The 14,461-nt window shown below is 40.0% G+C and overlaps 1 protein-coding gene across 6 annotated transcripts in view; it reads right to left on the bottom strand.

The window, feature by feature from the left end:
* The window catches only part of npas3 (neuronal PAS domain protein 3), a 667,268-nt gene that overhangs the window by 401,201 nt on the left and 251,606 nt on the right, over positions 1 to 14,461 (bottom strand). For all 6 annotated transcript variants that reach the window (XM_078406532.1, XM_078406528.1, XM_078406529.1 and 3 more), the window contains one exon: positions 1,751 to 1,833. In XM_078406532.1, coding sequence (XP_078262658.1) covers positions 1,751 to 1,833 — 83 coding nt within the window. The remainder of the gene's footprint in view (positions 1 to 1,750; positions 1,834 to 14,461) is intronic.

Genomic DNA, 14,461 nt, shown 5'->3' with positions numbered 1-14,461 from the left:
ACGCTTGCTTTCACAGGTCGGGGTGACTCCATGACTCGTCTACCACCACCACTAAAGAAGGTGGCACGTATCATCAAGGATACCCACCATCTGGGTCACTCCTTCTTCTCCCTACTACCGTTGGGTAGGAGAGACTGAAGCCACAAGTCACCAGGCTACTTTCCTCCGACCATCAGGTTCTTGAATCAACCTGCACAATGCTAATCCTAACTCAGCAACAGGACACTACAGACCACCTCTTGCACTACCATGAACGTATTTTTTAATTGTGTTTTGTATTAGTGTCTTTTTCACTAACTTGTATTATTTATATATAATCTGTTTTGCATGTTGTCTGAGTCTATGCTGCTGAAAGATTATTTTGGGTTAACGCAAGTAACATTCGCACTACACGCGAGCAGAATAAATATTCATAACAACAATAAAGATTCTTACTACATGACACCTTGATATTGAATGGATTTCCTTCGCTAAAACAGCTACGAATAATGTTTGTTTTGTGGGGGTGAGGGGAGTGGTGGTGGCAGGATGTCTTGCAGTCACCATTGAAGGAGGACATTTGTAGATCAGCCGTCTAATTGCTACCAAAGCAGGCAAAAGAGTGTGTATCCTACGATGAATGGCATATCCCTTATTTCCAAAAGCTACTTCATTATCGATGAAGCAGGAACTTAGGGGATACTCTCCCTGAGATGCAGCTGCAACACTGAAAAGAAACAATGCCATGGTGCATTGTAGGTACAGGATATCTTGCAGAAATTTTCAAGTCTTCTTCAATAACTCATCCAAAACTTGCAACATCCTCAAACTAAATGGTCAAGAGCAGCAGGTGCATGGAAATACTATTACCTCCAAGAATCCTGTAATTCACATAGCATCTTGACTTTCAACATTTAATGTCATCACTTCAGCATTGTTAGTTCATCGTCCGCCATGATATTCTTAATAGCAAAGTGATCGTATCATCATCACATGAACTACAACAGTTTCCAAGGGCAACTGGTCATGGACAATAAATTCTGGTCTTACCATACCCAAGAGAATGAGTTAAAATAAACAAACAAAATAAGTTAAATGCTTGTGATCACAAACTTTAATGAAATAGCGGAAAATCCTACAACTAAGCTGTTATCAAAAGTGCATAGAACACAATGCCATTTTGTTATATCTCAACCAAAAATAGACACAAAGTATTTGCCTTACCAATATGTGATCATAAATATGGAAGAATAAGCACCAATCAGTCTCATTCCAAACTGAACATACAAGTTCAGCAGAAGGGTGAATATTTTACATTTTTATTTTACTGAATTATTAACTGGTCAATTTGTTATATCTGTGTATGCCAATGAATCACATTTATGTAACAAGTATGTCAATTATCAAGGTAAAATGAATAGGCATTTAATCAAAAGTAGTTTCCCCAACGATAGTCATTAATCTGAGTTTTGGATAATTGACAATAATGTTTTCATTAAATGCCTCTTTGTACATCTATGGCAACTAGTGAGTATACATCACAAGCAGTGATTGCAAGTGGAGCTCATGGCATCCAATCTTAACGGTAATAAAGTTTGCTCGACTTTAAGGAAAAGGCCATAACTATTTGACAGTGCAAAATAAAGGCAGTTCATGTTTGAAGTACATCAGGATAATAGTTAATACATTGACTTTCATTTATGACAGAAGCCTTTTAACTGTACTCTATGAGTAACCAATTTAAATAAATCGAGCAGGTTATCACACATACCTGTAGAATATGGCTTCCCAAATTCCGTTCAAACATATTGATAGCGACGTTACTTGCCGTTCTCCTCCGTTGAGCTCCTAAAGCTGTACAAAGAAAAAAATATTAAATATTAACTTGAACTGATATTTGCTAATACTAATAAAAGGGGTAAGCAGAAAAAATAGCATAGTATGTTGATTGATGACCCTGCAGACATACTCATAAAATCCCATCGACATTCTGAAAACAACTAACAAACTTTGAAAGAAATGGATGCTGTGACTGAGTTAAATTGTAGGTTCACTGCACAAATACCAATTATGGCCTAAAGGTCAATCTTCATCCTCATTTATCTTGTAACCAAATGATAAGAAAGAAGAAATAAACCTATATGCTCAAAAAAATCTCAGTTCTTAGCCCATTTCTGTTTTCAAATCAATCTTCCATTTAATATATTTTTCTTAACATCCACCAGATCAGAACCATGCCCTGTAGTCCTGCCACATCTACTTATAAGTGTTGTTGCTCAATTCTGCAAATGATAAGATGAATGAGCTTCAAGAATAACCCCATTAAAAAGATGGTAGAATATCACAAGTCAGTACAAAAGACAAAACTAAGGCATTTCCAGGTTTTTTGAGCCTGAAATACTGTGGTGATCCCATTATTCCTTCTCCTGTGACCCCTACTTTGCAGAAACCTGTCTTCTGCCAATTTGGTTGGCTTCATGAAATATTAAGAATGTATTGGATGTGGCAGAGGCTTTGGACTATGAGGACATCAACAGTGTGAAATGTAACACTCTCAAACTATCTAATCTCCATCCAAGCTTGCTAGTGCAGCAACAAAACCCTCATCCACTTGACAAAATGAGGAAATGCCCATGTATAGCCTGAGCACACAAAGCAGGTTAACTAAAATCCAGTTAAATGCTAGTTCCAGTTAACTACTAATCACCTGGAAAATGATAGGAGTAATTTATAGCACTTGCAAGTACCACCTACTCAGCAGTCTCCGTCAATCATTGTCAGCTTGGGATCTGGCTCCAAAATTCATCATTAACTTGCTTTAAACAACAATTTAAAAATGAATTCTAGACGTTAGATGACCAGAGCTTCCCTTGATTTCCAGGGTGGCATCTGTCAAAGTTTGGCCTTAAAGAACTCTGATAAAATTGTGGTCCTTGAGAATGAGAGATAATTGCTCCCTATGTAACATAAAAGAAGACACCTGTATATGTTAAAGGTCAATTATCTCAGCTGCAAGACAATGCTGTAAAATTCCCTCAGGAGTCTATTCCATAAATATATATTTTAATTGATGTATTGATTCTTGGCTCACAGGCATGGGCAGCATTATTGCCCATCCCGAAGTGCCCTTTAAAAAGTAGTATTAAGTGGCCTTCTTAAACCTCTGCAGTCCTTCTGGTAGTTACATTACAGGTGTATGTACTCCGTACATTTCTGATGAAAACCGAGTTTGAGGGCTTTTGCCCAGTAATAATGAAGAACCAGTGGTATATTTTCAAGTCAGGATGCTGTACAGCCGGAGGAGACCCTACAGGCAATGGTTATCCCATGGAATTGTTCTGCTTGTCTCTTTTGAGAGCAGAGGTCATGAATTTTGGAGGTAGCGTAAGCATCCTGCTGTGTATTTTGTAGATGGAACACTTTGTAACCACCGAATTCTAGAGTTTAGGGAATCGTGTGGTGGATGGGATATCAACCAATGATCTTAATGCTTCAATGATTATGAGTGGGGATATTCATGGATGATTGCACATAGTGAAGTTCCATGTGCATGATGCAGCAGTCAACACATACAAATAGTGCAACCAGACTAAAAAATAGCTATGCTGATAGAGTCATAGAATCAATGTGGAAACAGGTCTTTCGGCCCAACCTGCCAATGCTGACCACGATGCCCCATCTACACTAGTCCCACCTGCCTGCGTTTGGCCATATCCATGAAGTCCATGAAAATTGATGATAGTAGGGCAGTAGATGTTGTATACATTGATTTTAGTAAGGCTTCTGATAAGGTCCCTCATGGTAGGCTGATCCAGAAGATTAAGATGCATGGCATTCACGGTGACTTTGTTGTTTGGATTCAGACCTGGCTTATTCATAGATGACAGTGTTGTGGTGGAAGGAAGACATTCTGATTGGAGGTCTGTGACCAGTGGAGTTCTGCAGACACCTGTGCTGGGACCTCTGCTGTTTGTGATATAGATAAATGGTATTATAGTACCTGGCTCAACTACCTCCCCTGGTAGCTCATTCCCTACATCCACCACCCTCTGAGTGAAAAAATTGCCCCTCTGGTTCCTATTAAATCTTTCCCCTCTCACCTTAACCTATGTCCTCCGGCTCTTGATTCTTCAACTCTGGGTAAAAGACTCTGTGCATCTACCCTATTTATTCCCCTCATGATCTTACACATGATCTTACACATGATCTTACACCGCAAGATCACACCGCATATTCCTGCCCTCCATGGAATAAAGTCCTAACTTGTCCAACCTCCTTCTATAACTCAGGTGCTCCATATTCCCCCCCCCCCCCCCCCCCCCCCCCCCATTGAAATTACATGCAGGTGCTCCATGACATCCTGGACCCTGACATCAAGGAGGCAACACACCATCCTGGTGACTCGATTGCTCCCATAGAATCTCCTGTCTGCCCCCCATAAATGACGTGTCCTACCACCACACCATGGCCTGACATAACCCATCCCCACTGTGCCTTAGAGCAAGGCTTGCTGCCACAGCTCTGCCAGTTCCTGCTTAACGGTCACCCATCCACCTCTCTGCTTGCACCTCACTAGAAGAAGTTCTTATTCTCCCAATGATCCTGAGGTCGTCCAGCTACAGCTTCAGATCCCAAATGCGACCTGTAAGGAACTGCACCTGGAGATAATTCCCATGGGTGTAGTCATCAGGGACACCAGCAGTTTCCTGAATGCCCACATCCTGCTGGAACTGAGTTGCACCATTCTACCTGCTATCTCTACTGCACTCCATACAGCACTTCCCATCAACACAGTCTCTCTTCCAACATGGCCGCTCCCAACAGGCCACTCCGCCACACAGTGCCTTCTTTGTATTAGTTGCCGAATTAGGCAATTTTAATCACTCAATGAATCCAACGGCTAGCTTTTCAATTCAACCGCTCCTACTCCAACACTGAAACTAACACAGGCTAATTGATAATTAACAATTAATATTTACAACTTGTAAAACGCAAGTATTAGGCATAACATACCAATAAATAGGCTAAGCTGATAATTAAAAATTAAAATTTATATCCTGCAACACACAATTGTTAGGCATGATTGTGCAATCCCTTCCCCTTTCCATTGAAGGGCAACACTTTGATGGATCCTTTGACATCAACATCTGGATCTGCCAAATAAATACTGTGATTAAAGGTGCAGGTCACGTCACCAGTCATATTTGACCTCTGACCATAAACAATCATTGTCAGAGTAACATATACAAATTTCACTTGATAAACTTCGACATATATAAGTCATATATACAGTATAAAACAATATACCTGTGCTTTCAGAATTAGTACAGATATATTCCACAATTTTTCATATTTTTGGTCACACACGTGACTAAGAATGGCCCTGCAGCCTTCCCAGCTCTCAGCCTTGTTAATCTGCTCACTAATCCTGTGCCAAATTGAACTTGGCACGAGTACCTCAATCCATTTGAAATCACTAGGAAGAAACAGGCTTTTCACTCGATTTTATTTACTTAGCGCAAGTTGTTTTATTTGTCATAAGAGTGAATGTGAGATTGGGGCCTCACTAGCTGTCATCACCTTTATATGTGCCGTTGGACACCTACATTGAGATAGACCGTGTGTTGTACAACGGTGCATCTGGGCCCATGCCACGAGAAACAGCGTTTATTGGGATGTTGCATGGATGGGAGGACATTACTAATGGGAGAGATTGGATAGGCTGGGCTTGTTTATCCTGGAGCGAAGGAAGCTGATGGATGCCCCAAAATAAGATTTAATATAATAGATTTTATATTTGATTTGAGGCATAGATGGTGTAGTAGTCAAAATCTATTTCCCAAAATAGGAGTATCAAAAACACAAAGCAATCGTTTTACATAGAGGGATTCTGGAACACATAATAGTCATAGCATCTTACAGTGTGGAAACAGGCCCTTCAGCCCAACTTTCCCGCACCGGGCAACATATCCCACCTACACTAGTGCTCCCTGCCTGTGTTTGGCACATATCCCTCCAAATCTGTTCTATCCATGTACCTGTCTAAATGCTTCTTAAACATTGCGATAGTACCTGCCTCAACGACCTCATCCAGCAGATCATTCAATGCACCCACCACCCTTTGCGTGAAAAAGTAACTTCTCAGATTCCTATAAAATCTCTCCCCCTTCATCTTAAACCTAAGCCCTCTGGTTCCTGATTCCCCTACTCTAAGCAAGAGACTATGCGTCCACCTGATCTATTCCTTTGATGATTTTATACACCTCTACAAGATCACCCTTCATCCTCCTACGCCCCGTGGAATAGAGTCCCAGCCTGCTCAACCTCTCTCTACAGTGCAGACCCTCGAGTCCTGGCAACATCCTTGTAAATCTTCTCTGCACCCTGTTCAACTTATTAACATCTTTCCTCACATGGTGCCCAGAACTGAACACAGTACTCTAAATATGGCCGTACTCAGAGAGGGTATACTGGAGGACATGTCTACGTAGGCATTGTGAATTGAACTCAAAAGTAAGAAAGGAGCAATCACTCTAATGGGATTATATTGTAGGCCATCCAATAGCCAAAGGGAGATTGAGGATCAGATATGTAGACAGATTACGGATGGATCTGAGAACCACAGGGTTGTTTGTTGTATTGGGTGACTTTAACTTCTCTAATATTGAGCGGGAATTATGCAGGGCAGGAAGATTAGAGAGGGCAGAAATTGTTAGGTGTAACCAAGAAGGGGTCCTTCACAGTATGTAGATAGACTGACTCGAGGAGGGACCATACTGGACCTTGGATCGAGAAATGCCTTTGATTCTATTAATTACCTGGGGTAATTCTCTCTGCTATAGTCTTACTGTAAAAGACAAACTATGACATGTGTATGATTTATTATTATTACAGTCAAAATAAGGAAATAAACGTTAAACCATTACGTTTCAGAACCAAAGTTGTGAACTAATCATTGAATCACAAGGCAAAATTTATTTGGCCAATCATATGCCTGTGTGTGGTAAATACATGAAAGAGAGTGGCGAAGAATTCATGGCAAAAAAATCAGTCCACTTAATTTTTCATGCATTAAATTAAAAGATTGTAAACATACTGGCCCATTAGATAATGCTAGTCTTCCCACCAGTTTTTCATAAAATTGGAAAAAAAACTGTTCCAGGCAGTGTCATAAATGTCAACTCTCTGAAAGGGATGATTTTGCAGTTCCTGTTCCTTGCCTTTTCAGTCTGCTTCCACTAATATAATATCCCTCTTATATAACAGCATACATTTCAACAGTGAATCACTGAGGGTGAGAAAAGGAAATTCAAAGCTAATGACTGCAGAATCATTTAAATGTTACTGAAAACATTAAAAAAAACTGCAGATACTGGAAATCTGAAATGAACATTAAAAACTGGAACAGTCAGCAGGTTAGGTTACATCTGTGGAAAGACAATCTGTCTGCATTTCAGGACCTGGACCCTTAATCAGAACTGGGAAGGAAAGAAAGCAAGTCATCTTAGGGAGCAGAGAAGGTGACGAACAGGGACAAAACATCACCTCATCTTCTGTGTGGGCACATACTGGAGCACCTTGCAGGATTTAATATGAGGAGTGAGGAGAAAGTTAAGAGCAAACCACATTGCTGGTTCTGGAATCATATATGGGTACGAAAGTAGATTTCTTTCCCTGAAGTGAACCAGGTGGGTTGTTTTTTTTAACAACAATGCAGTCATTTTGTGCCAACCATTTGTTGAGCTTAGCTTTAAAAAAAAAATCTAGCATTATTTTATTACTTGAATTCCAATTTGCCAGTTTCCTTGTTAGGATTCAAATGAATGTCACACAAACCCTCGCTGCTAGTCTATAAACATAATTACTAAGCTCCTGTACTGTTTAATGCAGAAGGGAGGAATGGTTCACAAATAGTAAGAAAAACAGTGTCGTTTATTTTGCCGTGTGCCAATAGAAAAAAACATGAAAAACATGGATGTATTACTAATCAAGTGGACCATTTTGTTCCAGACTGTTTTAGTCTTTTAGTTTGGTGATACAGCATGGAAACAGGCCCTTTGGCCCATTGAGTCCACGCCAATGATCACCCATTCACATTAGTTCGACAATATCCAATATCCACCCCCTACAGACTAAGGCAATTTAGGCTAATTAACATACAAACCCTCACGTCTTTGGGATATGAGAGGAAACTGGAGCACCCAGAGGAATCCCATGCGTCACAGAGAGAACGTGCAAACTCCACACAAACAACATCCAAAGTCCAGGTTGAACCCGGATCCTTGGCGTTGTGAGGCAGCAGCTCTACCAGCTGCACCATTGTGCCGTATAGTGTGTGGAGCGACCATCCTTCTGACTGGTGTAATCTAGATGGCGATAAAGGTTTTAGTTGTCAGGAAGTGAGCCGCACTTAGAGATGTACAACACAGAAACATCCCTTCTGTTCACCATGTCCACGCTGATTGCAGCACCCATCTAAGCTAATCCTATTCACCTGCATTAGATGCATAGCCTTTGAGATCTTGACAATTCAAATACTTTTTGAGGTGCTTTTTAAATGTTGTGAGAGTACCTGACTCCACTACTTCCACTGGCAAAGCACTCCAGGTTCTTGTACGGAAAGACTCCCTTTCAGATCCCGCTCTCAACCTTTTACATCTCATGTGAAACCTATGTTTCTTTTTTCTGGATAACCCCAACATGGAAAAATATTTTTATTATCTACCCCCTTCATAATTTTGTAGACCTTCATCAGGCTTAGCTTCCTCCACTCCAGAGAAAATAATCCAATCTCTCCAATCTCAGTTGATATCTGAAATGTTCCAATCCAGGCAACATTCTAGTGAATCTGTATGAAGGAACTGCAGATGCTGGTTTGAACCAAAGATAGACACACAATGCTGGAGTAAATCAGTGGGACAGGCAGTATCTCTGGAGAGAAGGAATGGGTGACATGTCAGTCGAGACACTTCTTCAGTCCCAATGTTCAGATTCTATACTATTTAGTTTTAGTTTTACAGATACAGCATGGAAACAGACCGTTCAGCCTACTAAGTCCACGCTGACCATCGACCGGCTACTCCATTCACACCAACATTACATTAAAGAAAAATAGGATTGCTATCCCCAATGTTAAAATGTTATATTATTTCATTTTAGTTTTAGAGATACAGCATGGAAACAAGCCCTTCAGCTCAGAGTCCACACCGACCATCGATCGGCTGATCTATTCACACAAGTTCTATGTTATCCCACTTACGCAGGCACTCTCTGCATATTAGGTGTAAATTTCTTTTCACAGATGCCTCTTAACCTACAATCCCCACATCTGGAATATTGTGAACAATTTTGGGCACCATATCTGAGGAAGGATGTGCTGGCCCTGGAAAGGGTCCAGAGGAGGTTTACAAGAATGATCCCAGGAATGAGTAGGTTAACCTATGATGAGCGTTTGTCAGCACTGGGCCTGTACTCGCTGGAGTTTAGAAGAATGAGGGGGGGGGGGGCTCATTGAAACATACAGAAAAGTGAAAGGCTTGGATAAAGTGGTTGTGAAGATGATGTTTCCACTAGTGGGAGAGTCTAGGACTAGACCTGCGTGGGTTTTCTCCGAGATCTTCGGTTTCCTCCCACACTCCAAAGACGTACAGGTATGTAGGTTAATTGGCTGGGTAAATGTAAAAATTGTCCCTAGTGGGTGTAGGATAGTGTTAATGTTACGGGGATCGCTGGGCGGCACGGACTTGGTGGGCCGAAAAGGCCTGTTTCCGGCTGTATATATATGATATGATATGATATGATATGATATAGCCTCAGAATTAAACAACGTTCTTTTTGGAAGGAGATGAGGAGAATCTTTTTTTCGTCAAAGTGTGGTGAATCTGTGGAATTCTCTGCCACAGAAGGCTGTGGAAGCCGTCAGTGAATATTTTTAAGGCAGAGATAGATAGATTTTTGATTAGTACAGGTGTCAGAGGTTATGGGGAGAGGGCAGGAGAATTGGGTTAGAAGGAAGAGATAAATCAGCCATGATTGAATGGCGGAGTAGACTGGATGGGCCGAATGACCTAATTCAACTTATGATCTTTGGGATGTTGGAGGAAACCAGAGCACCCGAAGGAAAACCACATGTTTACATGGAGAACATGCAAACTCCACATGGACAGCACCCAAGGTTTCCAGTGCTGTGAGGTAGCAGCACTACTAACTGTGCCACTGTGCCCCCCCATTTTATTGAGAAAATAAAATGAAGAAATCTAGAATGATTTGTGAGTCATAGAGTCATAGAGCATAGAAACAGGTCTTATATAATCAGAAAGGCCTTCTCAAATTATGGGTTAGATGTTGGAGTGCTTTGCATCAATTTCACAATTGTAAGTGTAAACAAATATCACAGGATAAATTTATGATTTTTTTTTTAGGCATGTCTGCTGCACATAGGCTGATGATCAGGTTAATGATTGCCTGTTGGATTATATAACTTCAAATTTTATTCTAAATGAGACATTGGACCTAAGTTCCGTCTGAAGACATCAGTGTTCCCATCAACCTACTGTTCTTTTGTAGTTCAGGAGTCACATTCACCATTACCCTGCCCCCACAGTTCATTCAGAACTGCTGGATCATAACAGAGAGCCACTGTGCTAAGGTCATGTTTCTCACCACACCATTCTGTTCTAACTCAGTAGCTCCAATTTGCAGTCACTCGCTGCATATCTTTGAAGAGAAGATTGCACTTTCTCCGGTGACAACTTGAGAATGAAATGCCCAGTGCCACACTTTAAGTGGGAAACTTTATGGTGACAGGCCTTCAGTGTGGTTTGAATACTGAAGAGAGATTTTCTTTCACTTTGTACCATGCTTACTATGTTGTACCCAAGAATTTAAAAGAAAACACCTGATCACAACCAAAGTTCTTCAAAGGCTAATGCATTAGTTATGAAGTGGAAAGTTAGGTATCAATTGACATTTATCAAAATTCTGGAAATATAAAATGAAATGATTGTACTTTTCAGTACAGCTGGATGGAACCTCAGTTCAGCAAATCCAAAAAAAAGTACATCTAGCAATGCACCACTCCCACTGTACTGCAAATTCCATGGAACTTATAAATAACTAGGATAATAGTAGAAATATCTATTTATACTATTTACCAATTGAATAAATTAGAAACAAAGCTTTGCCAGTTGCAATATGTTGGTAGCATGGAGCTTAGTTGAAGACTGCTCTGCATACTGCAACTGTTCAAATCGACCAGGGTAATTTGAGACCTTTATGGAACGTGGCAGTAGCAGAGCACACCGCATAATAAAGCCATATTTATTTCACGCAACATAATAACCTGTTCCATATTCTAGCTATGTAATATATTCACAAGCCATTTGCATGGTTATGACGTCTTTCAGTGATCGTGATATTATGCAGTGATATTAAAATGGTGATGAATTCTGCTGAACGTCTGATCTTATATGTGCTACTGCTGTAATCTGCTCTTCAGCTACACATTTTTGGTTCAGATATACTTTGGGAAAGATTTGATTTCAAGTACAGGTCAAAAACAAAGCACCTCTGCCCTTAATATAGCATAAATTAATTTACTACTTCTGGCACTTGTTGGTAGCTGCATCTACTATCTGTAAAGAATTTTATATTATTGTAAGTAATAATATTACTTACAGCTAATAGAAGCAGCTATTATATTTACACCTTAGAATGCAATGTAATAAGGTGTAGAATGACATTTCAATAATTCCTCGATATATACAGTTTGATTGGAGGTGCAGTGGAGGTGGAAATCTAGCAAGTCATTCAAATTACCTCACACAAACCAAGGGGACTATTTTCCTTCTACAGTTCCAAACATCAATGGAATATAGAACAATACAACACGGAAATAGGCCCTTCGGCCCACAATGTCTGTGTCAGACATGATGCCATTAACTCTAATCTGCATGTGCATAACCCATATCCCTCCATTCCCTGCGTATCCATGTGCCTCTATAAAGTCTATTAAATGTCATCATCTGCCCCCACCATTTGCAATGAAAGCGCATTCCAAGCACTCACCACTCTGTAAAAAAACTGTGACACCACTGTGTAAACAAAATTGCCCCGCACATCACCTTTAAACTTTGTCCCTCTCAATTTAAAGTTATGCCCTCTAGTACTTGATACTTCCATTCTGGGAGAAAGGTTCTGACTGTCTTCCCTATCTATGCTTCTCATAATTTAAAATACTTCTGCCAGGTCTTCCCCCAACCTCCAGCGTTCCAGAGAAAACAATCTGTCCAACCTCTCCCTGCAGCTAATACCCCCTAATCCAGGCATCCTTATGGTAAAGTTCCTCTGCACTCTTTTCAAAGCCTGTTGCGGCGACCAGAACTGCAGACAACAATCCAAATGCAGCCTAACCAATGTCCTACAAAGCTGCACCTTAACTTCCTGACTCTTCTACTCAATGTGTCAATCAATGAAGGCAGCCTACCATATGCCTTTATGCTCACTCTATCTACTTGTGTTGCCACTTTCAGGGTGCTATGCACTTGGAGTCCAATATTCCTCTGCAGATCAATGCTGTAATCTTGCCATTAATTATATATTTTCCCCTTACATTTGGCCTCCTAAAGTGCAACTTCTCACATTTGCACGGATTAAACCATCTGGCATTTCTTGACCCATTTCTTTAAAAAAATATATATTTTATTTTATTTTTTATTAGCAAGGAAGAAAGAGAATTACAAATATAAAGGTTATGGGGATAGATCCGGGAGATGATGAGTATAGTTGTACATCCAACCCTAAACTCAAGTTTTAACTTTAGTTTTAAATTTTAGTTTTGTGTCAAACCATTTACTTTTTAAAAAATTCAATAAATGGAGAACAAATTTAAAAAAAATAGATCTGGTTTGTCAATTAAGACAAACCTTATTTTTTCTTGACCCATTTCTGTAGCTGATCTGTACCCTGCTGTATCACAAACAACAGACTTCCAGCACACATCCATGTTAAACTCCACTTCTCGCAGGCCGCCAACCTGAATATTGTCCTTCCCCACAGCCCTCTGTCTCCCATCAGCGAGCCAGTCCTGAATCGATAAAACAGAGTCACCGTTATTCCCATACTTCTTAATCTTCTGGGTCAGCCTAGCAGAAGAGACTTTATCAAATGCTTTACTAAAATGTAGACAACATCTATCACCCTACCTTCATCGATCACTTTCTTCACCTCCTGAAAAACTCGATCAACTTAGTAAGACATGACCAGCCTCATATAAAGCCATGCTGACCATCCCTTATTAACCCCTCTTCCAAATGTGAGAAGATCCTATCCTGAAGAATCCTCTCCAATAGCTTCCCTACCACTGATGTGAAGCTCACTGGACAATAATTCCATGGGTTCCCTCTAATTGTCATCTTAAACAAAGGAACAATAGTTGCTCTCCAGTCCGTCAAAACCTTGCCGTGGCTAATGAAAACGTAAAGGTAAAATCTTTGCAATGGCTCTGGCAATCTCATCTCCCTCAATAATTGGGACAGATCCCATCAGGCCCTGGGGATTTTTCTTAAACACTCTTCAAGAGCCCCAACACCTCCTCCTTTTTAATCTCAAACTGCCCTAGTAAACTAATGTTCTCCACACTGATCTCACTGTCGTCTATGTCCTCCTCCTTGGTGAAAGCAGATGCAAAATACTCATTTATTACCTTGCCTACATCACCTGACTCCAAGCACAAATTCCCTCCTTATCTTTGAGTGGTCCTACCCTCTCCCTGGTTACCCTCTTGTTTTTAATGTAGGTATAAAAAGATTGAGAGATTTTCTTTAATCCGATTTGACAAAGTTAATTTTACGCTCTTTTTGGCCATTCTAATCTCCTGCTTGAGTTCTTTCTTCGCTTCATATTCCTTAAAGACCCTGTCTGAGCACTGATATTGTGCAGCTGGTTGTCAGATGTATCATAGATGAGACTGTGGGTTAGGTCTGTGGGACAATGGAGCCAATAATATTTTGATTTGCTTTGTGAGCAAGTCAGAAAAATTAGCATTTGCAAAATTTCTCTTTGACAGCCAGAATAGTGTGCACTTTTAGCTTTAGCATCTTTCAATGTCAAGTCAATGTCAAGCTTTAGCATCTTTCAATATTTTCAGTATTTAGCACTTTAAATCAAATAGTTTAACTTAAACAAGTTTCAGGATAATTGTCAAAATGTCTGATCAAGTGAAATCATAATACTAATTTTAAAGCATGTGTTGTATTTATGCTCATACAGTATACTGTGATATTAAATGAAAATATAAGAAACCAAATGAAAATGAAAACCAAAACTGATAACGTTAATCTTTAATTGCTCTTTTTTGATAAGAAAATTAAATAATATTTCAGTCAACCCAAGCAACTCCTCCATATATTCAATAAATGTTAAAATATCACTTAAAATTGTACTTTTATAGCAGGTGTTTGTTTAGTTGAACAAGAATGTCTCC

The sequence above is a fragment of the Rhinoraja longicauda genome, chromosome 10 (genome assembly GCF_053455715.1).
Source record: "Rhinoraja longicauda isolate Sanriku21f chromosome 10, sRhiLon1.1, whole genome shotgun sequence".
NCBI lineage: Eukaryota > Metazoa > Chordata > Chondrichthyes > Rajiformes > Arhynchobatidae > Rhinoraja > Rhinoraja longicauda.
The sequence above is the reverse complement of the archived record's forward strand: the minus strand, read 5'-3'. Positions and strand labels throughout refer to the sequence as shown.